The 27,830-nt window shown below is 39.7% G+C and overlaps 1 protein-coding gene and 2 long non-coding RNA genes across 3 annotated transcripts in view; 1 reads left to right on the top strand and 2 right to left on the bottom strand.

The window, feature by feature from the left end:
• LOC126810369 (serine/threonine-protein kinase LATS1) overlaps positions 1-6,039 on the top strand; it is a 29,312-nt gene extending 23,273 nt beyond the window's left edge. The window contains exons 5-7 of the mRNA XM_050535394.2: positions 2,302-2,481; positions 2,735-2,841; positions 3,908-6,039. Coding sequence (XP_050391351.1) covers positions 2,302-2,481; positions 2,735-2,841; positions 3,908-4,324 — 704 coding nt within the window. The 3' untranslated portion in view covers positions 4,325-6,039. The remainder of the gene's footprint in view (positions 1-2,301; positions 2,482-2,734; positions 2,842-3,907) is intronic.
• Positions 6,040-7,899: 1,860 nt separating this feature from the next.
• LOC126810391 (uncharacterized) lies at positions 7,900-11,245 on the bottom strand. The gene is made up of 4 exons (XR_007675204.2): positions 11,108-11,245; positions 9,989-10,222; positions 8,762-8,896; positions 7,900-8,187 (listed from the first exon to the last, which is right to left on the bottom strand). It is a non-coding gene; the product is annotated as an uncharacterized LOC126810391 (long non-coding RNA).
• Positions 11,246-13,574: 2,329 nt separating this feature from the next.
• On the bottom strand, positions 13,575-20,424 carry LOC126810387 (uncharacterized). Its single transcript, XR_007675200.2, has 4 exons — positions 18,755-20,424; positions 17,148-17,396; positions 16,601-16,741; positions 13,575-14,769 (listed from the first exon to the last, which is right to left on the bottom strand). It is a non-coding gene; the product is annotated as an uncharacterized LOC126810387 (long non-coding RNA).
• Positions 20,425-27,830: the final 7,406 nt, after the last annotated feature.

Genomic DNA, 27,830 nt, shown 5'->3' with positions numbered 1-27,830 from the left:
TTATGAATGGCGATGATATTACAGTACATGTATATCTTTGATATACCGGTAATTGACTTAATACATGTAATATGAGATATGCTAGGGCGGCAGGTGGGTGATGGCCGAATGGTTAACAGTCTGGATCATAAGGTCTGTCATTGAATCAGGTAGGGTCGTCTGTCCAAACTCGTGGTTTTTCTCAAGTCCTCCTGTTTTTTCCCAGTTCTAAAGACCCACTACGCACAAGTGAGTTATTGAAATAAAATTGAACCATGTTCCGAAATGACCAAGTGGTCATTAAATTAAACCCCATTTCACCCCTCTCTATCATGTAAGCAAAATACATGTATGGTTGAGATTTTGAATTGGATGGCAGTATAACACCATGTTTCGAGCGAGGGAGAGTCAGAGAGAGAGAGGATTTTGTCGAATAAGAACATCCATCGCTTTTCTGTAGCAGACCCTCCGTACCGAACGCCCAGTCGCCTTTCTATATAGCAGACACTCCCTACTGCACCATTGATAAGCAGGGAGAGAGAGGGGGGGGGGGTTAACGTCCACTCGAAACAAACTAGGTCATTTCCGGACTAACATATGGTTCAATTTAATTTCAATAATTCGCTTGCGCGTAAGTGTCTTTTATCAATAGAAGGAAACCGGAGAACCCGATGAAAATACGGAGAAAATCCACGAGGATGGACAGGTGACCCTACTTCTTGTCAGTACAACCGGGGAATCAAAACCACACCAGTTGACTCAATGACAGCCCTCCTGATGTGCACGAGCTAATAATTCGGCCATCCAACCCCCTATTTCGTTAAAGCCAATTGTTATTACATGTAGCTACATATATGTATTAAACCATGCATTTTAAACAGACTATCCTTCATATGAAAATATAAGTAGAAATTAAGTGTGTGACTGTAAATTAAATTGAGCAAGGGATGTATTGTATCTCAACCCTTAATGTCAGAAGTTTTAATAACTTGTTTGACAAGACGGATGAATGTACATGGTGTGTGTTGGCAAGACAGATGAATGTACATGGTGTGTGTTGGCAATACAGATGAATGTACATGGTGTGTGTTGGCAAGACAGATGCTTGTAGCACACTCTATGACGTACATGTACACCTGTCTTCAGGAACCCAGTGAAAAGTAGGATGTTAAACCCCATTTCATTTCATTTGGGTTGCCTGCAGTCCAAGATCCCGTGACAGTTGGAATACGATATAAGAGTAGGCCGTAGTGCAGCTGTCCGGGCAAAATTTCCCTCATAGCACACTATACCCGTCTTCATTAGCCCAGTTCGGAGCAGAACAGTAAGACGTTAAACCCCATTTCATTTCATTTCGTTTCCATTTGTGTACTCTCTCATGCTTTATTTGTAGTACCATCGCTACATGTACATGATGTATCTGTAATTGATTGGTGCAGGACAGAGGGTCTGGCACAGGGACAATGTATAGTCTTTTGGATGGGCCACATGGGCGTGCACGTAAAAGAACGGTTAGCAGTTGGAATTTGATATTAGAGCCTAGTCGTAGTGCCACTGCCCAGGCAAAGAAAATTTCTCGTAGCACACTGGATGGCGTAGGCAGGCCTATCTTCATTAGGCCAGTCAGAGCAGAATACTAGAACATTCAACCCAATTTCATTTCATTTGTTTAAAAGTACATGTACATGTACATGTATGTTAACTAATGGTGATTTGACCCAAGAACCCCTTTTTACAATTAAAAGATAGGAACCCTAGAAAAGTTTGTAAAAGATGGGGAGGGGAAGGGGGTAAGACAAGGTGGGTGGGGGGTTAGGTTACATGTAAGTGCATGAGTTTCAGTTTTAGGCTACTGCATTGAAATAGTTGTTTTTGTGCCGCGTTACATGATGCTGGAGAGGGGTTGGATGACTGAATGGTTAGCCGCGTGCACGCTGTATCATAAGATCTATCATTGAGTCAGCTGGCGTGGTTTTAATTCTGCGGTTGTACATGTATGTGACAAGGAGTAGGGTTGCTCTCTAACCTAATGGATTTTCTCCCGGTCCTCAAGTTTCCTCCCACTGCTCAAGACCCCAACACGCAAGCAAATTATTGAAATAAAATCAAACATTGTGTTAGTTCCGAAATGACCTAGTTTGTGTCGAGTGGACATTAAACCCTATCTCTATCTCACAAGATGCTGGACACAATTTTATTTCTTACTTACGGACATTATTTATCACATTGTTGTTTTCCACTTTCTCTGTCTTTCTTGCATTTATTTATTTTATAAATTAGTGAAAATTGGGATCTGTACTCACCATATTCTTATATTTTCAGACGGAAGTCATGCTCGACAAGATTCAATGGAGGTCAGTAGCTGTAATTTAGATGAACATTGTCGCTGTGAAATTCTCAAACCTTTAGAACGTCGTCGAAACCGAGAACGGCAAAGATGTCTGGCTCACTCATTAGTTGGTACACCCAATTATATCGCACCGGAGGTCCTCTTGCGACAAGGTAAAGTTGAATCAATTAGATTTATATTATTAAATTATGTGTAGCAGGTGGTTGGAGGACTGCACTACACACAACAATAAACAACAAATATCAAATCTCAAGTAAATGTATCTGGGGGTGCCAGCTGTTCAGTCCTGGGCCTGTAATAATACAGGCTTCACTCAAAATAAAAAAAGTATGATTTAGTGGGATTATAAATCTCTCTCTCTCTCTCTCTCTCTCTCTCAATCAATATTAATATTTATAATTTCAGGTTATTCTTCAGTTTGTGACTGGTGGAGCGTTGGTGTGATATTATTTGAAATGTTAGTCGGACATCCACCATTTTATGCTCATACACCTATAGAAACACAACAAAAGGTATGTCCATTGTTTATACACCTGATTCCCCGCTTGTACGTGACAAGGAGTAGGGCCGCCTATCCAACCTTGTGGGTTTTCTCCGGTTTCCTCCCACTGCTAAAGATCCCTATGCTGCTCAAGCAATTTATTGAAATAAAATGGAACCATATGTTAGTCCCAAAATGACCTGGTTTGTGTCAGTGGACGTTAAACGCCATTTCTCTCTCTTTCTGTTTATACACCTATATGTATTAATATCAGGTTTATAATAAACATCAGAAAATAGTAGTAGACCAATTCTATTGGGTAATAATCTATTTATCTCATTCAAGGAGAACTGGGATTTTTCAAGCCCCGTTCTGACTATTTCCAGGGTCGTTCCTTTGGCAGACAAGAAAATTTTGTCTAGTCACTCAGATGAGATAGAAAAAATGCAATCAACCGATCACATATTAGCATTCATATAAAAGAACCTTTGGCAATTGGCAATCAATAAAGAATAGATTATAACTGCACATGTGCGTGGAAACAAACCTATATATCAGTCTCAAAATCACCAAGGTATTGTGTTCACGTTGACGATACGTTAAGCCCCAAGCCCCCTTCCTTTTCTTGCTTGTGGATTATTTTCAAGGGTTTACTGTAATAATTGCTTATCACATTCAAAAGAGCCAAGGTCGAGTGTTCGATCCCTGCATCGACTGAGAAAGTTCAGCCAGATTTTCTGGTGTGGTTCCCCCTTATCAGTGTTGCAAGAAGGAGGGCCTGACAAGGACAACTGTCTAGTTGTTTGGATGGCATGGAAAATCGAGGTCCCGTGCATGCACGTAAAAGATCCCTTGACAGGCTGTAGTGCCGCTGTCCAAGCAAATTTCCCTCATAGCACACTGTATGGTGTATGCCCGTCTACATTAACCCAGTTCGGAGCAGAAGGACGTTAAACTCAATTTCATTTCATTTCAATTATTTCACGAACATGCCCACGATTACACGTGTCAAATTTCAATTCCTAAACATAATGATTCTGATAAAAAGAAGTCAAATTGTATTTTCTGAAAAAAAATATTCTAATTTTTGATTGTAGGTTATCAACTGGAAGAGTACATTAAAGATACCATCAGAGTCCAAACTGTCGCAAGATTCAAAAGATCTAATCTTAAGATTACTCTGTGGGGCCGAGGAACGTCTGGGTGTCAGTGGGGCATCAGAAGTCAAAAATCATAAATTCTTCGCTTCGATCAACATGGATGGATTGAGAAAACAAATAGCACCTTTTGTTCCAAAGATTCGATACGCTACGGACACGTCCAACTTCGATCCAGTGGATCCGGATAAATTACGGAACAGCGACTCAGAAGATTTGATGAGAAGACTTGATTCCAAAATGGAAAATGGCAAACATCCCGAACATGCTTTCTTTGAATTCACATTTCGACGATTTTTTGATGATGCTGGCCATCCGTGTCCCCTCCCAGACCCTAACTCCCCGGTTTATGTTTAAAATTGTTAAGTTTTTTTCAGTTGTTAAGAAACTATGCCAGCCTATTTCCAAATTCACAACAAATTGTTTCAGAAGCCAATTGCTGGATTTCAAAAGCCAACAAACTGTTGCCGAAGTCAAATTTATTTTGGAAGTTTTTTGGAAGTTGTATTAGGTAACAAGGCTTAAATTTGTTGTTTTTGTTGAAACTGCTTCAGATTTTAAATTAAAGAAACTGAGTCTTTTAAAATTGAAATGATTTGCAAATTTTAGAACAAAAAGTGCTGTTTTTTTTATTTATTTTTTATTTTTTTAAAAAAAACCAGGGTGGGGGATGGGGACAAAAAGTCCTAGTTGGATTCCACATTTTGTAAAATCTTAAACGAGGAAAACTCTTAAAAGAGAAAAACAAAAGAAATACAAGAGTCCGTGAAGGACAAGAGAAACTAAAAACCAAGAGCCTCTTGAATGAATTGTATCCTAATTTTGGAAACAAGATTTGGACTACGAATTTATTTGGGGCTTTTTTCGACGTTAATCTAACGAATCCGACACATTTTAACCAATATTATGATGTGATTTAGCAGAGCTGATAACGATATGAAGTAATGGTGTATATACCTTGGCGCATTCATATACCCACCCTGACGGATAAAAATGTTAAATACAACATGGAGAATGAAACAAAATAAGATTTGATAACAAAATGTTAAATGGGAATTCAACTGGTCGACTTTCAATAATACAGATGTCCAGATCATACTTTTATTTTATTGTCCATCAAATGGAATAAAAAACTGAGGGTAGTGTTGAATCAGAAATAAAGTTGTTTATGGCAGAAACAAGCTAAAACCATATGTCAGTCTCAAAAAATGTAATAAGTACCATTTTCATACTATGATAGTAGAGTAGGCTACTAAAACCTTTTGGTTACTTTTTTTCTAAATTGTCACAGTATAAGAAAATCTTATATCTAAATTTATTCATATTTCAAACTTAGAATCATAATTTAAGAATTATGCAAATAAAACATTAAGATTATGTTGGCCTACAGAATTTATATTATTTTTTATTGAAGAATAAAAATAATAAAAGTATGAAATATAGCAACTGATTGCACACTACCCTATAAGAGATATTCATTGTTTTGTTAATGACCTATCATTGTAGTTTAAGTTAAGTTGACAGATAATTCTGGTCCTGTTTTATTCAGTCTTGAATTAAATGATGATTAGAATTCCTTTCTATAGGCCTATAAGGCAGGTCCAGAATCCTCTGTTTTTGTGTAATTATGTTTGTAAAGTATATATATATTCTGCTTATATAGAGGCTTAATCAGCCATGCTGATGTCGGCTATAAATGCATGACACCTGCCTGGATGCTTGTATGTAGTACTGTAATAATGTAAATATATAAATATTCTGTCAAGCTGCAGTAGATTGTTTTTATAGAAAGTTTCAATGTGTACAGAACTACTGTGTATTATTACCAGGCTATATGAATATTCTGTGTTCAAAAAGTGTTCATATGTACATAAAGAAAAACATCTCCCCAGTCTTTTGTACATTAGTCAGCCAGAATATATGTTAAAGGGAGATTACCATGTATATTGAGCTATGTAAGGGAGGTAATCCTGTATAGATTGTATAGTAAGAGAGATATGAAAGAGAACTGTACGAGATGATAACAAGGTAATATTCTATAAAATAAAACAAACTGTTGTGATATTATCATATCCTATATTCTTTTATACTTTTGTCCCCCTCCCCCTCCCCTTGTCAGTGGGAATAGGGATGTTTTCCCCTTTGTCAGTAGCAATATTTCCATCTCCCTTTTAGTGCCAATATTTCCCTAATTGATGTCTCCCTTCATTAGCATGGATGGTTTATAAAATTAAAACCGTATGCCCAACTTCATTTCATTGGTCCACCAATTCCAGTAGTCTCTAATCGCGTTTACTTTTGAAGACCTGGATCTTCTAACAACCGGCATTCCTTCATAAGTTTGGGGGGGGGGGGGGTTGGATGGCCGAATGGTTAGCACGCGCGCTGTATCATACGATCTGTCATTGAGTCAACTGCGGGGTTTCGATTCCCCAGTTGTACGTGACAAGGAGTAGGGTCGCCTGTCCAACCTCGTGGGTTTTCTCGGGTCCTTCGGTTTCCTCCCACTGCTAAAGACCCCTTACGCGCAAGCGAATTATTGAAACCCAGCAACGAAATCTCGGAGCTTGCCATGTAGAGCCTCTGCAAGTAAACTTGGATACCTTGACGGCCGCATACGCGTTTTCCTGCTTTTCCAGCCCGTGGATACAGCAACTTCAGTGTGGTCTAATATAGCCTAACTTAGGTTGCTAACCTGAACTACAAACAACCAATCAATCGTTTAGTTCATGGAGCCGATTGGAGAGGAAGTTTGGAAAATTTAACCGCCGCAGATGCGTTTTTCCGCTATTTAAGCTCGTGAGTCAAGCAACTAGATTCAATTAAAAGAAAAGTAAAATTAGTGTGTTATTAGACTTTGGGCACTAAATTTTGCCAACTAGATGATAAACAGAAAAGTAAAATTAGTGTTTTACTAGACTTCGCGCACTTTATTTTGCCAACTAGATTATGACATAATTTTCCCCACATTAACCCCCCCCCCCCCCCTAATTTGTTGTCTCCTACAGTCATCAAAATAACGTCGAACATTGTACCTAAATGAGCAGGAATATCCCAGAGCTTTTGATTTTATAAATTCTCGGCTAATCACCCGGACCTCACGCCAAACTTTGATGTTATCTCCACATAACTGGACCATTCCTAGCCCCTTCGCTGCTCAAATTCCCAAACATGCCCCAGCTCCTGTTGCTATAACATTATATTGAATAACATGGCAGAGAAAAATAATAATCAGGGTTTGACGTCCTACTTAAAGTCTATTCATACTACACCCGTATCGATAAACGTATCCCCATCCGTATCCGCACCCGCATCCATATCCGCGTTTTGCCGTTCAAATAGAAAACGCGAAAACGTCCGGCTTTCAAGGCTGAATTGTCTCTCAGAGATTGAGTTTATATTTGGGGAGATGATGTAATAAGGGGAAAGTACTCGCTGATTGGCTAAAGCTCGGCTCACTAGCCGAAATGCCGGACGCACTTTACAAAAATACGCTCTAGGAGCAATCAATCCGGCTTAACGGACGCAGTTGTCTAAAAATGACTAAAGTATACCAGTACGTATTCACGCACGTATTTACAGATACGGATACGGATGTAGTATGAACGGACCTTTATCTGTACCAATCGGGATGATAAGAACGTGCATACGGCGTGCAGTTTTCAATGGAGGGATGTTTGCTCAGACAGAGGTGGTTTGTGTCGACTCTAACTGTCGATGGATCTTTAACGAGTGACCATTACTATATACGGAACCTCTGTGCTTCATCCTATGCGATTGTCCTGCAAACCAGACTGACAAATCCTGAGAAACATCCGTAGTTTCCCGGAACATACCGAGTCAGCGTCCGTAGCGTCCCGGAACATATCAAATCGGCGTCCGTAGCTTTCCGGAACATAATTGTTAAGAAGAAACCATGTGACTATGGAAGACAAGTTTATTTGGCTGGACAGAAATGATGAATATGATACAGTAGGAATGTGATGACATAACGAACAGATGACATAACTAAAAACAATAAAACAATGACGTCAACAAAATCACAAATATTTGATAAAAAGAAATATGGAGACTCGATGCCGCCAATTCGATTTGTTCGTGTGTGGGTATTCCACCATTCTCGTCCGAGCCGTCGCCACAATTGTCATATTCATCTTTCAGTAAACTCTTATCAATACAACCGCCATTAGCACATTCAGTCTGGTTACTGTTACACGTACCTGTAATAATAATAATAATAATAATAATGATGATGATGATGATGATGATGATAAAGACGACGACGATACGATTGCACCAACCAGGTAAATGGATACAGACATATGCCATACAGTGTGCTACCATACAGTGTGCTACGCAGAACAATGCTATACAGTGTGCTACCATACAGCGTGCTACGATGTATAATGCCAAACAGTGTGCTACCATACACATACAGTGTGCTACGCGGAACAATGTCATACAGTCTGTTATGCGGAATAATACCACACAGTGTACTACGCGGAACAAATATGCCATACAGTGTGCTACGCGGAACAATGCCATACATAGTGCTACGCGGAACACATTTTTTCAACGACGTCGACTTCTTGTAGGCCTAGCTTGCAAATGTGTACTCTGGACCACAGTTTTCGTCCCTGGGAAACCCCGAAGGGAAATCCTCGGAAACTTTCTCGGCTAATACCGGGATCGAACCCCGGTCATACCCGAATATATGGATCTTTGAAGAGAATTAGCGTCGTCTCGATAACAACAGCTATTTTTCTTTTAATATACTTAATGTCGATTGCTTACCATAATTTGTATTGGTAACTATAAAATTAAAATAACCATAAAATTGATTAGGATCAACTTTATAAAGTGTAATGATCATATACTGGGATTTGAAATTTAATATAGGTATTCTGTCATCACAAACGGCATTGCTGGCTGAAAAACAAAATAAAACATTTCTCACCGTGAAATAAACGTTTTTCTGCCCTATTTAACGGTTATCTCCCTTCCTACATGTGATAGAAATGAAATGGGGTTAACGTCCCACTCTTCCAGTGGGAGGAAACTGAAACCGGAGGACCCGGAGTAAACCCACGAGGTTGGACAGGAAACCCTACTCCTTGTCACGTACAACCGGGGATTCGAAACCACGCCAATTGACTCAATGACAGGCCTTATGATACAGCACACTCGTGCTAACCATTCGGCCACCCAACTCCCCTAGAATGGTCAACAAATATATATGTTTATTACGACTGGAAGCGAATAAATAAATGAAGTGGGGTTTAACATCCTACTATTCTGTTCCTTTACTGGGCTAATGAAGACGGGAATACGCCAGACAGTGTGCTATGAAAGAAAATTTTGCCCGGGCAGAGGCACTATGGCCTACTATTATATCTAATTCCAACTGCCAAGGGATCCTTAATGTGCAAGCCGATGCATACACGGGACCTCGGGTTTTCGTCCCATCCGAACGACTAGATAGCTATCCTGCACTACTGACAAGGGTAAACCACACGACTGGAAACACTTCTCTTAATCAGTCGGGTAAGAGGCATCACTGGAGAAAAATTAACATTTTAAAAAAACCAAAATAAAAATTTTCTTGTCATAGTTTACGATTACTCTCTAAAAACTAGAGGCGAGCCCTCTAAAAGCTGGAGATATGCCCCATAAAAGCTATAGACGAGCCCTTTAATAGCTGAAGTGAGCCCTCTAAAAGCAGGAGGCGAACCCTCTAAAAGCTGGAGGCGAGTCCTCTAAAAACTGGAGACGAGCCCTCTAAAAGAATGACTTAGAGTCTGTAAACTGATTTGGAGCTAAAGAAGTAGTACCATTTTGGGGTCTAGCAGTGCATGGGCGGAAGCCCGAGATTGGAAAGGTGGCCAACCCCTTGTTCATAACAAGCTTGACATTCATTCCACTTCACTTCCCCCAATTCCAAACATATGATAAAAAGGCAGGCGTAAGACCAGCTCGACTAACCCCACCCAATCGTATAATTAATTTGAAAGTTTAACTTACACTGTAATTCATGGTTGTCGTAATAAAAGAAGTTAACAGAGCCGACATCACAAGGTAGATTAAGATCTATAACATTAACTTTAAATCCTCTGTTAGATAGGGGTGTATAATGTTCCGCTGTATGTAGAGTAACTTCACAGTCAGCACGTATACTTCCTGAGTTACCTTCCTCTAGACGTATTACAGTAGAATCTCGTATAACAACAGGTTTACCACAATTCACATTCATGTCACCTGCTCAAATATAGATTTCAAAAATCATCAAAGGCATTGGCATTCTGAACATCAGAGCCACGCTACAAAAAAGCCAGCTACCATTTTTACGTACGAGGCATTGGTCGTCATATCTGAATTTTCACGGCTTCATCCACGCTACATTATTTAACATTTGAATAAGAAAATAAAAATAAAAATAAAAATATCAATGGTAGACAATCTCATATGTTGGATTTTATCGGATAGAAAAGAGAAAAATCAAAATATAGTATCCAACACTTGGTGGCAACTTGTTTATCGCTTAGTCAAAGGATGCGAAATGTTTATCCTTTATTTGGGGGGATGACCGAATGGTTAGCACGTGCGCGCTGTATTATAAGGTCTGTCATTAAGTCAGTTGGCGTGGTTTCGATTCCCCGGTCGCCTTTACAACCTCGTGCGTTTTTTCCGGATCCTCCCGTTTCCTCCCACAGCTAAAGAGCCCTATGCGCGCAAGCTAATTATTGAAATAAAATTGAACATATGTTAGTCCCAAAATGACCCAGTTTGTGTCTAGTGGACGTTTAACCCCACCCCTCTCTAGCTTTCTCTCTCTCTCTCTCTCTCTCTCTCACTCTCTTTTTGACTGATATTCCTTTTAGTGACTCAACTAGTTTATTTGTCTGCATGGAATTGAACAACTCTGCTTAGTTTGTAGACAGATTCAAGTAATATACTGGTCTAGTTCGGCTTTTGTTTACACGTAAACACAGTGTTAATTTATTCACTTCCGCTTAAACACTTATTCTATATGTCTAAATAGAATCCAGAGACAAATGTAGCCATATCTCATAGCTTTCGGTGCCCATTTATGTACTTTAAACAATATCCGTTAAATAAAAATATATAAAATTCGAGACTTACGTATTTCAACATATGCTGAAACTACAATCAAACTGACGAAGAACGCAATCATACAAAGAGTAAAGGCAGACATTTTGAATTATTAATTTGGGTCACATGTCGCCTGCCATCTTGATAAGTTTATAATGGATAGCAACTCCGGTATTTTATCGTCGATCACATGACTTCGATAGGTAGCTTATCTGGAATCTGATTAAACACAACGAATCTTCGTATCTAGATTTGAATGTGACTAATAATGACATGGATTAGAATTTAGACAACACCCAATCTTACACCATCACATATTCTTATTTACATGACAGCATCTAGTCGGTTGGATGGCCCGTATAATGACGTTGATAGTTGAAGTTCAATAACTACACTCCGGGCAAACTATCCCTCATAATACTCCGTATTCCTGTCCTGACAAACTATCCCTCATAGCACTGCCCGGACAAACTATCCCTTATAACACGCTGTGTGGCTGTCCGGACAAACTATCTCTCATAGCAGTCTGTATGGCTGTCCGAGCAAACTATCCCTCATAGCACTATGTATGACTGTCCGGGGAAACTATCCCGAATAGCATCTGTATGGCTGTCCGGACAAACTATCCCTCATAGCACTCTGTATAACTGTCCGTGTTAACTATCCCTCATAGCACCCTGTATGGCTGTCCGGTAGTTGTTTAAAAAAAAAGGACGTTAAACCCCATTTTATGTAGTCAACAAGTAAAGAGTACCGATTACAACGTCCACGGTAAAAATATCGGCTTGCGTCGAGAACATCCTTGAATTATTCATACCCAACATTCATTTATATAAGACGACTGACCTAGTACATCGGAAGGGTGAAATATCCGAGGTTTCATCCGATTGTCAAACCCTGGAAAATTCTCTTGTCAATTTGTTAGACTGAATTTTAGAAAAGTTATGGGATTCTTCGACTACACGTGGGTAACGGTGGATTTACTATGATGCTAATGAGGGGTGGTCACAGAAGCGAATTTAGTCGACAATGCTTAAAAGTTTTAGGTTTATTCAGAATAGGGGAGTTAAGTTCCCATAGCTGGATGTCCTGGTACTATTCAAGGACATAGAAATCAAGTACCTATTAAATAGGACAGGTGTAGAGTTTTGTATTTTAAATTCATTTTCTTCTTCTGCCATGGAATAAACCGACATAAGTCTATAGCAGTGGTTAATCAGATATCTTGTTTCAATGGCATGGAGTATACAGGTCACAATTCTATGGAATGCAATTACTGCTTATTACTAAGCGACGTTTCGACTAGGTTTTTCTAAACGTTGCTCAATAATAAACAGTAAAAGGAATTCCATAGAATGTCACCTGTATAATCAGATATCGTTGCTGGGTGTAACGCCCACGATAACAGACGAAGTTTTAAGGCCCCAACAATATAGACCAGCAACTAATAATGTTGTAGAAAGGTATTCACTTTTATGATAAAATGAAATTACTTTGGTAACTTTGTTGGTGATTTTTGATCCAGAGATTATTTGCCCTCTTAACCAGAAGCACGAATCAGCGGTCACGTGACCTATAATATACTGCCAGTGGTATACAAGGGATCTAAGGTTTTTATCGAATCCAAACGTCCAATCGCCTTTCTGTAGCAGACCCTCCGTACCGAACGTCCAGTCGGCTTTCGATAGCAGACACTCCGTACTGCACCATTGATAAGCAAACTAGGTCATTTTAGGAATAACATATGGTTCAATTTTATTTCAACAATTCGCATGTGCGTAGGGATTTATAGCAGTGGGAGGAAACCGGAGGACCCAGAGAAAACCCACGAGGTTGGACAGGCGACCTTACTTCTTGTCACGTACAACCGGGGAATCGAAACCACGCCAGTTGACTCAATGGCAGACCTTTATGATACAGAGCACACGTGCTAACCATTCGCCCCCCCCCCCCACACACACACTATTGATATGCGAGAGGCATGCTCACCGATTCACCATCAGCTCCATTTATATTGATTTAATATTAAAGATTTTTCATAAAATACTATAAACTATATCTTTGGATATATCTTTTGTTTTATTGTCATATCTTATTTACAAAGTCGGGAGGCACGGTGGCTCGGTGGTTAAGACGCTGGCTCGCTAGCCTGGAGGTCTGGTGTTCGATCCCTGCATTAGCCGAGAAAGTTCATCTGGATTTTCCGACGTGGTTTCCCACTTGTCACTGGTGCAGAACAGAGGGCCTGACAATCGAGATCCCGTGTATACATTGGAATGCACGTAAAAGATCCCTTGGTAGTTGGAATTCGATATAAGAGTAGGCGATAGTGCCGCTGCCCTGGCAAAATTTCCCTCATAGCACACTGTATGGCGTATGCCCGTCTTCATTAGCCCAGTATAGGAGTAGGACAGTATGACGTTAAACCTCATTTCATTTTATTTTATTTACAAAGTCATAGTCCAACGTCTTCATAAAATTCTACCAAAAATACTAGTTGAATAAAAAGTAATGTTTTTATTTACAAAACAAAACAAAGTAAGACGAGCTTATAAACTGATGAGGAAAATGTAAAAGATGCGCGAAATGAGATAAATACACGCACATATAAATGATGCCCATGCGAACTAATGGTGTCTCTCAAAAGTACCGTTGTCTATCAGAGAGACTGATGTCTAACAGAGAGTCTGATGTCTATCAGAGTCTGATGTCTACTGTTGTCTATCAGAGAGACTGTTGTCTATCAGAGCGACCGTTGTCTATCAGAAAGACTGTTGTCCAGCAGAGAGACTGTTGTCTATCAGGGAGTCTGTTGTCTATCAGAGAGACTGTTGTCTATCAGAGAGACTGTTGTCTATCAGGGAGTCTGTTGTCTATCAGAGAGACTGTTGTCTATCAGGGAGTCTGTTGTCTATCAGAGAGACTGTTGTCTATCAGGGAGTCTGTTGTCTATCAGAGAGACTGTTGTCTATCAGAGAGACTGTTGTCCATCAGAGAGACTGTTAGATATCAGGGCGTCTGTTGTCTATCAGGGCGTCTGATGTCTAGGCATTGACGTCTATAGTTTTAAAACAATTAGAAAAGTGTGTGTGTGTGTAAACGACTAGTGTCGCGTTATACTTCCGGTAACTGGTGTGTATTTTGGTAACTGGTATATATTTTGGTAACTGGTGTGTATTTTGGTAACTGGTGTGTATTTTGGTAACGTGTGTATTTTGCTAATTTCGTGACTAGCGTGTGTTTTGTTGACTGGTGTGTATGATGTGTAACTGTGGATGGGTTTTTTTAGGGGTAAAATTAACCAGAATGATATAAAAATTATAGGATAAATATTTAAAAAAAGAATCTATACGAAAATGGAATGGAATTTACTTAATAGATATTGTTGCTTGTTGAAAGCCAGTGTCCTTGGAAGATTTCACAAAAATCGGGGTTGGGGTGTAGCCCTTATTAACGCACACTGCCATATCTAATTTTCCTAAACACAATCACCACGACAACAAGAACGATAACTCCGGCAACTGATCCGACTACAACACCAGATATCGCTGCCGTGGTCCAAAACCCGATACATTCACTATCTGACTCGTCCGATCCGTCACGACAGTTGTTATAATCATCACACAGTACATCTCGATCAACGCACGCCTGGTTGTCGCACAAGAATCCACCATAATCTTCATAACAAGCACCTGTAAGTAGAAAACATTAAATAATGGGTTGAAAGTCCACTCGACAAAAACTAGCTCATTTCATAGTTAACAGACTGTTCCATTTTATTTCAATAATTAGCTTGTGCGTTCGCTCTTTAGCTGTTGAGGGAAACCTGGGGACACTGCGAAAACCCACGAGGTTGTACAGGCGACCCTACTCCTTGTCACGTACAAGCGGGGGATCGAAACCACGCCAGTTGACTCAATGACAAAACTGACGATCTAAAGAACAGGCTTTAAACCATTCGTTCCTTCGTCCTGATCGACATAGACATTAGTAGCTTAATGTCAATATTAATAGCCTGGGCCAGGAAATAGTATAGGCCAAATAATGGTTAAAATGAACGAATCCTGATGTCATTCTAATGTTCACACTAATTTCTACTGATTTCACACGGCGGGTACGGCCTTTTGTAATTTCTTGCATCCTATTTTGTATTTAAAGTTTAAAGTCTGTCTGATAGTGATTTTCGAAATTTAAATAATTATTAAAGACAAATCTAAAATGAATACCAGTTATTAAATTAGAATTCAGTTCTATTCAGTACTTACATGTGATGATTTAAAAAAAAAAAATAACGTTCAGCATTCTCTACATTCGATATTTAGGAAAAAGTCAACACAAACCAGCGCCACTTATAATTTGGCCTGACATCTTTTGATGAGCCTCTTTTTAATTCGACTGGATAAAAACCAGAAGAAAATTTATCGTTGATATTTTGATTATTGTTTTCTTAATTAAAGAGACATTATGCAAGATTTAGATAAAGAGCTGACCGTTGTTGCATCACTAGTTCCAAAAAAGATAATTTAAAATTAATATATTGAAAATTTCATTCAAATTACTTTATTCTAAGCCAAGTTATTACTGTTTGAAGTTTTGACAAGATGTAGCAAATATTGTTTATTACCGTAGCAATGTTACTTGTTAATCGAGATGTAGTCTCGCTTATCAACTTTTAAATGAAATCACTAAATAACAATCGCATATCGATCGGTTTAAATCTCTGCCATCCCATATTCTAGAGCGTTGATAGGCTCGGCATGTGAATACATGTCTAAATAAAAATTTATATAACATTTGATGCCAAAATAAAAACCTGTAATAGGTAGATTTAGCTTTAAATGTATGTGAACTAATCCATTTGAGTAATTTATAGCGTGGATTTAGCAGATAAATAAAAAAATTATCAAGAAAATGTAATCTTTATTACACTAGGATCTGGGGGGAGGGGAATGACCGAATAGTTAGCACGCGCGCGCTGTATCATACGGTCTGTCATTGAGTCAACTGGCGGGGTTTCAATTCCCCGGTTGTACGTGCCAAGGAGTAAGGTCGCCTGTCCAACTTCGTGGGTTTTCTCTGGGTCCTCCCACTGCTAAATACCCCTATGTGTAAGCGAATTATTGAAATTAAATTGAACCATGTGTTAGTCCCATAAATGATCTAATTTGTGCCGGGTGGACGTTAAACCCCATTTCTCTCTCTCACACTGGAAGAGGTGTAACGTAACCCGCGTTCTGGATGATATGAGGGATTAGCCAATGACGCGGTCTGTTAAGGCGAGTTTTTGGCGTGAGGGGCAAGGATCTGTGGGTAACCCACCAGAAAGATCAACACGGATTGGTTAATCAAATGTCTGACGTCATAGGGTCAAAAGCCACTATAACCGGTCAGATCTTCATAGTGTAGGCCATTGACAGTATAAGAGAAACGAAACGAAATACAAGTGTATAGACCTGTATTTTAATCGTATTGGGAAATGATAACGAAGATCAACTTGTGAATCTTACTTCACAAGTTACTTACCCTTATCTATTTTTGTGGCTAATATTTCAAATGAAGCTGTGTACATTTGCGGATAGATTTTGTGAAATTTTAATGTTATTGTTTCTTCCGTGGATCGGTAAATTTGTTCTGGAATTTCGTCACCACAAATAGAATCCCCACCTGAAAGAAATTAAAGTGATTTAAAGTTTCTACAAATCTTCCAAGGGTCATCTTCAAGGTTTTGTTTTTAATTTACGCTGGTTGCTCATTTTGGCCAGATAAGATAAATAAAATAAATATTTGTCAGATGATTAAATAAAACATGGAATATGTTCGCTCCCGTACAACCAATTGAAAGAAAGTTGCAATATGATATTTAAGAGATGACGTCAGGTAACCGGAAGTGCAGAGATGACGTCAGATAACCGGAAGAGAGCAAAATTAACGCCAAGTAGTCGGAAATGCAGATAAGTAGCCGGAAATGCAGTGATTCAGAAAGGACTTCCAACTTCGAATTCTCGCTGTCAACGGCAGTTTTTCCCTTATTTAAGGTAATTAATTAAATCATACGTCTAGATAAACTTACTTGCTGAAGCTAATTTATCATCATAATCACCCAGTTGTAGAATCTCTACCGAGCCTTGTTCACATGCTATATTTAACCCAAGGAAAGATAACTCTATGTTGATCTTATCTTGATAAATATAATAATCAGAAAAAGCTTGTATATGGACTTCACAATCTTCTGGCATTTTCATGACCATATATGGTTCTAGTATAAACCTGACAGCATTTTTTACTATGACCAATTCTCCACATAGTGTGTTCATGTATTCTGTAATATATCAAAAAAAGAAAAAAAGAGAATTCTCTACAATAACTTCAATGGTGTATTCTGTAATATATATATATATATATACAAAACAAAAACAAAACTCTACAATAACTTCAAAGGGGGGAGAGAGGGGGGGGGATGTGGTTTAACGTCCACTCGACACAAACTAGGTCATTTCGGGACTAACATGGTTTAATTTTATTTCAATAAAACGCAAGTTGACTCAATGACAGGCATTATGATACAGCGCGCACGCGCTAACCATTCGGTCATCGAACCCCACTAACTTCAAAGGTGTATTGCTCTAATATTCGATATTAAAAACACGGATTAGAATTTAATATTGTTCCATTTCAATTTATATTGATGACGGTATCTTACCGTGAAAGTGTGGGCTCAATTCCCGTGCCATTTGTAATGTGAACACTTGGTGAACAAAGCAAGACATGTCCCACAGGTCAATGCGGAAGTAATTATAAATAGTTGATCCACAAACAAAAGGTGTGATGTGGAAATCGCAGTGTGTGATGTGGGCTTTAGAACGAAACGACACAGACTAAGACGAATGACATTGAACGATTTCATGGAGTACCTATTAAGTGAACTGTGCACTTATAAATACGATGTATTTCGTAATCACCCTGTAACTATCAAGCAATCTAAGATAATGCCCGCTTGATAAAAAATGAAATGAAATGGGGTTTAACGTCCTACTGTTCTGCTGCGACTGTGCTAATGAAGACGGGCATACGCCATACAGTTTGCTAGGAGGGAAAGTTTGCCCGGGCAGCCGCACTATGGTCTACTCTTATATCGAATTCCAACTGCCAAGGGATCTTTTACGTGCATGCCAATGTATACATGGAACCTCAGTTTTCCATACCATCCGAACGACTAGACAGCTTTCCTTGTCAGGCCCTCCGTCCTGCACCACTGACAAGAGGGTGTTTTATCCAGTTGAACCTCGCGATAAGATACAGTACAGTTGAACCTCGAGGTAAATAGGTAGAATGAAGAGGGTGTAGTCCAGCTGAACCTCGAGTTATGATGCAGTACAGCTGAAACTCGAGATAGGATGCAGTCCAACTGAACCTCGAGATACGGTGGGGGGGGGGGGTGAAGAGGTTGTACTACAGTTCACCCGCCCAACCCCACCCTAACCGATTATCCCCTCAGTACAAGCTATCATATATTAAGTATCTCGTCTACCACAAATTCAACCAACGATATCACATGAATAATAATATGCCCCTTTATATTGTGCTAAAATCCACAAAACGTGGTCATGTTTAGCGTCAGTACTAATATTAAGGTAAAATATTAATACAAATTACCCCCCTTACATTAATTCTACTTACTCACTTCCCTGGAATCAGGAACAACTCCATTTAAACAAAACAACAAGGCAAAAAGTTGTAACAAATACACAGTCGCCATGTCTGATTCATTGAATGTCCCATATTTACATTGGATTATCTTATCATTGTCACGTGATCCTATCTTAACCGTCCACATTATATTTAAATTATCAAATTAATATAGATATACTTGCAGGGCCGGTTTGGAGCATATTTGACCAATTTCGCAAATCGGGCCCCGCACTAGAAAGGGGTCCCATAGCTCTCGAACTTAAATATTTTTCAGGAAATCTGACAACAGGACTGACAGGTGTGGCTATTTTCAGGTATTAATCAATTACTAATTTTGAAGTAAAGCATAGTTTTAAATATGAATGAATATAGGCCTAATTATCCAGCAATGTATTCATATCCTGTAACTTCGGGCCTCCCAAATTTGGTCCATCAGATTATACAACCAGCCCTGTATACTCATCTGGTTGATTGACTGACTAGCGATATCCAAGCGTTCATGTAGTATAGTGATTGCTGTCCAACACGCGGTTTCGATTCCCTGCTTAGCTTTGCTTAGCTTTAGCGCGATATGTGAGTCATTGAACTCAGTCAAGACATTCACGTAATGAACATCAACATCAAGTTTAAACAGTCTTCCTCTATTAAAAGCAGGGTTGTTATGTTCCAAAGTCTTGACCAATCAAATTGCTTATCGATCCTTAGCCTAAGCAGAAAATTATCATCATAGAACTTAGTCAAGGTAATGATATAATGAATCTATATTTGCAGTTTCAATGCTCTCACTTCATTATAACGAAAGTTATCGTGCCCCAAAGCATCAACCAATCAGATTGCTTATTGTGTTCCAAAGTCTCGACCAATTAAATTGCTTATCGCTCTGCTTACCTTGAGCAGAAAATGTTCATTATCGAACTTAGTCAAGGTATTGACGTGATGAAACTATACACCAAGTTTGATCACTCTCACTTAATCAGAAGTAAAGTTATCGTGCCCCAAAGCATCAGCCAATCAAATTGCTGATCTATGTTTACCCTAAACAGAAAATTCTTATCTTCGGACCCCATCAAGGCATTCACCTTATAAACAACTACACCAAGTTTGAACATTCTATCTCAATAAGGAGGAGAGTTATTGTGCCCCAAAAAGTGTGACAGAAAGACAAATGGACAAACAGGGGGACATAGATACGGAGAGACAGACAGACGGACGGACAAACTCATTTTAATAGTCCCCTGCTCTCTTTGAAAGGCGGGGGTGGGGCCAATAACTGCTTCCTATCTCAATTCAAGGGAGATAAATCTTATATTCCACCATTAATATTTTACTTGTGTAGTTCATTCAAATTCAGTTGTGCTTTGCCAGTCCTTTCTTGCATTAGTCTATTTATGTTCCTGCTATAATCGACTGATTGTTGTGGGATAGTGACCAAACTGTTGTGCAATCTGTCTCATTGCCAAACAGCATTCCTGATTCCAATAACTTGCCAACCGTTTGATGTGAGAGAGAGAGAAATGGGGTTTAACGTCCACTCGACACAAACTAGGTCATTTCGGGACTAACATATGGTTTAATTTTATTTCAATAATTCGCTTGTGCGTAGGGGTCTTTAGCAGTGGGAGGAAACCGGAGGACCCGGAGAAAACCCACGAGGTTGGACAGGCGACCCTACTCCTTGTCACGTACAACTGGGGAATCGAAACCCCGCCAGTTGACTCACTGACAGACCGTATGATACAGCGCGCGCGTGCTAACCATTCGGCCATTCAAACCCCCAAACCAACCGGTTGATGTAGTCAGATGCCTAATTAGCATCGTGATATACAGACAGTGTACACATTGAATTTAAAACAGAGAGAGAGAGAGAGAGAGAGAGAAATGGGGTTTAAAGTCCACTCGACACAAACTAGGTCATTTCGGGACTAACATATGGTTTAATTTTTTTTTCTATAATTCGTAGGGGAAACTGGAGGACCCAGAGAAAACCCACGAGGTGGAACAGGCGACCCTACTCCTTGTCACGTACAACAGGGGATTCGATGATTTATAACAACCATAGGACCAAAGTCATTAAGAAAAATCATGTTACCGACTTTTACTAAGAAACGCACCTTGACTTTTAAGAAAGGCCATTTTCCGGAAATTTGGCCAGTCTATAACAACAACCGACCATGTCGAACGAAGATTTGCACCATCTTATAATACGTGTTATCTACATATTAGTTTCATTTGGCTCACTTTAATCCCGATGTTCTCCGAAATATTCCAATGGGATTTTCCAGTGTGGTGTCCATTGTCAGTGATGCAAGACGGGGTGGGTGGGGGTGTGGCTGAAAAAGAAAAACATCTAGTTGTTCGGATGGGAGTAAAACCCGAGGTCCCGCGTACAGGTACCTGCCTTCATTCGTCTCTTTCATTTCCCCGGTTGTCACAGAAAAGTATGACGCCAAGAACACAAACCACAATTCGTTCATTCATTTAAGGACACGTGATTAATATACAATTCTAGAACAGCAACCGTCTATGTCGAACGAAGATTATGTACGATTGTATTATCAAGACGAAAATTTGCACCATCTTATAAAATACGTATTTAATTTTAATGTCGATCAAATGTAAATTGTGGCCTACATTACTTTTAAATTGTAGTCTAATTATGAAGGGATTTTGTTGGGTAGTTTGTCTATAGTAGGCCTATAGAGATATATCTATGACATTCTTTTATATTAAATAACTGAATCAATCCTTTAGTTACAGCTAGCTTGGTTCAAGTAGGTTTTATCGGCTTGTTTGTTTACATCCAATTGCGTCAGCTAATAACAGCCACGTGACTGCTAATAATAGAGTTGTCACGCGGTGTGTGTTATCACAAACCAATCCGATCGCTGTATTTCTGCTGGGTAAACATGTTTTATACATAGCAACATGACGTCACGGTGGATATAAAAGAGATCGACATCTCGCGATCATTGGAACAACACTCTGTGAGAACGAGAGCAAAACAACCCATTCCCGGACGGTTACCTGGTCTACACCGTGGATAAAATGGCCGACTGGAAATGGGTGTTGTCGTCTATTCCGCAAGAACTTCCTTCGGATTTACAAAGCTTACTTCGTTTCTTTCCGGGGCTTTCTAACTCTGGAAAACTTCACGGAACAGTCTGACTGGGCCCGGTCTGAGGTAATACGTCTGTAGCGCCCCCGCCATCGCTGATTTCAGTGCTATGGGGGTAGACGTGTTAACCAAGGACCTCACTTGGATTGACTAAGACTAGAACAGTTATATATTTTAAACAGGTGTTCAGCTTTGTTAATTAACGTGAGGTCTCTGGCTTTAATCTACAATAATCTACTTAAGGTGAGTTTTTATTTAGTTAAAAGTTGAAATCAGTTGTGTTTATATGAGAACAACCTTGTATCGTCTGATCAGATCGATAAACAGACCGATCAGATCGATAAACAGACTGATCAGATCAATAAACAGACCGATCAGATAGATAAATAGACGTGTTTCAGTCGAATAACGGTAAATTGAGGTGATTGATTAGGGGTAATATTATTATAATTTAAGCATGTTGACTATTATACTACGTGTGGTATACGCCAGTAAGCATACATATAGACTAGCCGTGTATGTAGAATCTGTCTTGATAGTGTACAGTAACTATGTATACATAGACTAGCAGTATAATATCTATATGTCGATATTGTGCCCTGTTAAAATTGAAATGAAATGAGGTTTAACGTCCCGCTGTTCTGCCCCTAACTGAGCTAATGAAGACGGGCATACGCCGTACAGTGTGCCATGAGGGAAATTTTGCCCGGGCAGCGACAGTACGACCTACTCTTATATCGAATTCCAACTGTGAAGGGATCTTTTACGTGCAAGCCAATGTATGCACGGGACTCGCTTTTTCGTTCCATCCGATCGACTAGACAGCTGTCCTTGTGAGGCCCACCGTCTTGCATCACCGACAAGGTCCTGTTAGAAATATTTAGTATATTATATTGCACACACTTAACCTATAATATGAAGCGATATTGCTGACAAAAATATAAGTCTCTATAAAGTATTTTGTTAGTAAAATGACGAAGGGGAGGGGGTAGGGGAAGGATATATAATAGGCTTTGATACACCATGATAAGATGAAAATAAAGCAGTAAGAGGGGGGGGGGGGGTCTGATTAGTTTAACACGAGGAATAGGGTAAGTGGGTTGTTGTTTTCTTGTAAGAAAATCACGAAAAGATCTATAATGAACAGAGTTAGATGTCAATAGTATGTATAAGTTGAACAGATGTTAACAAGGTAAGTATAAATATATAAGTTGAACAGAGTTAGATGTCAATAGTATGTATAAGTTGAACAGATGTCAATAAGGTAAGTATAAATATATAAGTTGAACAGAGTTAGATGTCAGATTTTTAATTGAGAAGGTAAGAAACGGAGTAAGCTTGAAATCTGGATGGTAAATTCTATATCGGTGTACAGGACAACATCCATGTCTAGTTACCAACCCCGGCAAGATATTTTTCTTCGTTACAGATGTTTCCGTTCCTGTAGTTGTTTCCGTTTTATAAATGTATTCAAAAAGACGACGTAGATGTTTTATTTGTATATATTTTAGATATGAATTTCTTTTAAAATAAAACATATTTAAAATAAAATAAATCTCTGTGATTTGTTTAAATGGCAGCTGTGTAATGAAATGAAATGAAATGGGGTTTTGACGTCCTACTGTTCTGCTCCTATGCTGGGCTAATGAAGACGGGCATACGCCATAGAGTATGCTATGACGGAAATTTTGCCCGGGCAGCGGCACTATCGCCTACTCTTATATCGAATTCCAACTGTCAAGGGATCTTTTACGTGCATTCCAATGTATACACGGGGCCTCGGTTTTTCATATCATCCGAAGGACTAGACAGCTGTCCTTGTCAGGCCCTCCGTCCTGCATCACTGACAAGGGGGAACCACGCCGGAAAATCTGGATGAACTTTCTCGGCCAATGCCGGGATCGAACACCCGACATCCAGGCTAGCGAGCCAGCGTCTTACCCACTTAGCCACGTGATCCCCCTCCTGTACTGTGTGGTTGTACAAATAATGTTATATCGATATCCAGAAGATATAGTGTTCATACCCTCTCCCTTATCCAATCTGATTAAAACAGATCAACTTTCGTTTCGTTTTTTATAGTTCAAAATTTCGTTTAACTATACAGTACGCTATAGGAGTTATTTTGCCCAGATAGCGGCACTACTACTTACTCTTATATCGAATTCCATCCTTCAACTGCATCTTTTAAGTGCAAACGAGACCTGGGTTTTTCGTCATATCCAAACACCTAGACATTTTCTTGCATTAAGGCTAGAGGAACTGGCACTGGAAAACTCGAGGAATTTGCTAGGCCAGTACCTAGACCTCTTGGATAGCGAGGGAGCGTTTTACTGGTGTAAAGCTATTCGAACGAGTAGCCACACTTTCCTTATCAGTCTTACAGGTGTTACCCAGGACATGGTTCTTCTCGTGACATCCTTGTCAATAGAGAGAGAGAGAGATGGTGTTTAACGTCCACACGACACAAACTAGGTCATTTCGGGACTAACATATGGTCCAATTTTATTTCCATAATTCGGTTGCGCGTAGGGGTCTTTAGCAGGGGGAGGAAACCGGGGGACCCGGAGAAAACCCACGAGGTTGGACAGGCGACCCTAGTCCTTGTCACGTTCAGCCGGGGAATCGAAACCACACCAGTTGACTCAATGACAGACTTTATGATACAGCGCGCACGTGCTAACCATTCAGCCATCCATCCCCCCTCCTTGTCAATATAATTCAACGGCCTGACAGTTCCATTATCACGGCCATTGTTCCAAAACGCTGTGGCATTTCCAGACTATCATAAAATATATATCTTTTAACGCGCATGCCCGTAACAGATCCTAGCTAAAACCCACGGGAATAATTCTTGTGGAATAATTTTGACTCATTTTAGTAGTCATGAAAGGTTTAATTTCTACAAGAAATTGGCGTGGGGGGGGGGGGGGAATCTGGAGATTTTCTGTGAATATTCCAGAGTTTTAGACGAATTTTTGTGAAATCACAATACTGTTCACTTGATCTCGCCTTTCTAAGGCTGAATAAGCCAAAATTGGGCATTAATTGGGCATTACTCTTAGAAATGAAATACAAGCTGACATTTTCAGTACAATCACATTTTTCCTCCAAACTTTTATTTATTTTTTTTTAAATTGAACTTGTTTTAATTTTCTTTCGTCAAGATATCTTATATATATTTTCTGAGAATTTAGTCTTCATATCTTCAAAAGTAAGACACATCAGTCACACACAGACAGGTCACAGATCACCAGTGATTTCCCCACTGACTTTAATGTCAAGTCTCGCCTCTTAGACCGGCTCTAACTTTTTCCAAAATTTTCGTTGAGTTGACTGCTTTCTCCCATAGATGGAGCAACATGTGCCAACCTCTTGCTCAAAAGCAGGTATGAGGTTCATCATGGAAAACTTGAGATACACAAACTGGAAATAGAGACCAGTAAAATTTCCGCCCTACATTTCAACCTGGCCATTTTCTGTCAAGTTTTGGTAAATATTCATGATTTAGAGGCGGAAGGAGAACAGAGTTAACATGTTGGTTACGGTGATACGTACGACAAATAGTAATATGCTTTTAGTACGCTGATTCAAGTTTGTGTATCTCAAAATTTTGGTGATCAACCTCATATAAATTTTGGTGCAAAGACATGGCCAGTTGTTTCTCTGTCTGTGGTGAAAAGCATTCAGCCCAAAGAAAATTTTGGGAAAGGTTGGAGCCTGGCAAAGAAATGAAATGAAATGGGGTTTAACGTCCTACTGTTTTGCTCCTATGCTGGGCTAATGAAGACGGGCATACGCCATACTGTGTGCTATGAGGGAATTTTTGCCTGGGCAGCGGCACTATCGCCTACTCTTATATCGAATTCCAACTGCCAAGGGATCTTTTACGTGCATTCGGTTTTTCGTATTATCCGAAGGACTAGACAGCTGTCCTTGTCAGGGCCTGACAAAGAGAACAGAATTAACATTGAAGTCAAAAGGGAAATTAATGGTAGTCTGCATCCGAATGACAAAAACGGGATTACCTCCCCTTAATGGTTTGGTGAGTAAATAATTAATGAAATGAAATGAATGAAATGAAATGAAATGAAATGGAGTTTAACGTCCTACTGTTCTGCTCCTAACCTGGGCTAATGAAGACGGGCATACGCCATACAGTGTGCTATGAGGGAAATTTTGCCCGGACAGCGGCACTACTCTTATATCGAATTCCAACTGCCAAGGGATCTTTTACGTGCACGCCAATGTGTACACGGGACCTCGGTTTTTCGTCCCATCCGAACGACTAGACAGCTTTCCTTGTCAGCCCCTCCGTCCTGCATCACTGACAAGGGAGAACCACGCCGGAAAATCTGGATGAACTTTCTCGGCCAATGCAGGGATCGAACACCCGACCTCCAGGCTAGCGAGCTAGCGTCTCACCCACTTAGCCACGTGATCCCCAACTAATTAATGAATTCGAAAGAGAGGTGGTTTAACGTCCACTCGACACAAACTAGGTCATTTCGGGGCTAACACATGGTTCAATTTTATTTCAACAATTCGCTTGCGCGTAGGGGTCTTTGTCTGTGGGAGGAAACGGGAGGACCCGGAGAAAACCCACGAGGTTGGACAGGCGACCATACTCTTTGTCACGTACAACCGGGGAATCAAAACCACGCCAGTTGACTCAATGACAGACCTTATGTTACAGTGCGCACGCGCTACCATTCGCCCCCCCCCCCCCCGGAGTGAATATGTATCTGTGTTTTAATAATGCAGACCTAAGTAGAGAACCAATTACAGTCTTATCAAGAGAACATAAACCCATGAGCTTTGTGTAATTCGCTTAAAGTTGACTTTCTTTAAGATTAATAAGACCTATATTTGATTCCTAGGTCGTATAATTGAATATTAGGCCGTATGTATGCATGGATACTTAAGTCTTGGGGCGTACAAGAATGGACTTTGGTATCACTTCGTAAATAAAATGGAAGATTTTTCTACTCGTATGCGAAGCGGCTGTACATACTTAAGAAATTGAAGTGGTTGACAAGATTTGCAACTCAAAGACATATTCCTATAAATGCTGCCCCGACTGAAAAGGTTTGGAACATTTTAATTGGGTGCACCTCTCCACCCCCGTGCCCATACTCCCACACCCTGCTGTAACGAGTGTCGTGCCAAATACTCATTTTTCTTCTTTTCACAATTTCTGTCTGCGCTACTTTAGAATTTGATATTCATAATTTCATAGGACAATCGATATTATCCGCCATATTACGGTACATTCCGGAATATTACGGTATATTCCGGGGTATTGCATTGAATGGTTCGTTTGAAATAAATCATTAGGTGCGGCAAACTGCGATTCCAAGTCAAGGGAAGGAAATTTTGCACGGACAGTGGCGTGTCTGTCTACTTGTCATTGAATTGCAGCTGTCAGATTGTCCTTTACCTAAACGCCATGTGTAAAAGACAATGGTTTGTCTCGATTTTTTCCCAACCGTATCCTTTTCCCTCCGTCAGTCAGACAGCGCCACATCTGACAAGACTGGGAATAACAGATACAACACGGGACATTCATGCATGCTAACCAACCATCCAGTGTCCCGAGAATTCGTCTACCACTGCTACCCAGCATATATAGAAGGTATAACGTGTCAGATAAGGGAGAGGGTATGAACACAATATCTTCTGCAGACCGGTATAACATTATTTGTACTACCACACAGTACAGGAGGAACAGCTCAGAGATTAATTTTATTTTAAATATGTTTTGTTTTAAAAGAAATTCATATCTAAAATATATACAAATAAAACATCGACGTCGTCTTTTGAATACATTAGTATATCGGAAACAACTACAGGAACGGAAACATCTGTGTCGAAGAAAAATATCTCGCCGGGGTTGGTAACTAGACATGGATGTTGTCCTGTACACCGATATAGAATTTACCATCCAGA

Source organism: Patella vulgata, chromosome 2 (genome assembly GCF_932274485.2).
Source record: "Patella vulgata chromosome 2, xgPatVulg1.2, whole genome shotgun sequence".
NCBI lineage: Eukaryota > Metazoa > Mollusca > Gastropoda > Patellidae > Patella > Patella vulgata.
The sequence above is the reverse complement of the archived record's forward strand: the minus strand, read 5'-3'. Positions and strand labels throughout refer to the sequence as shown.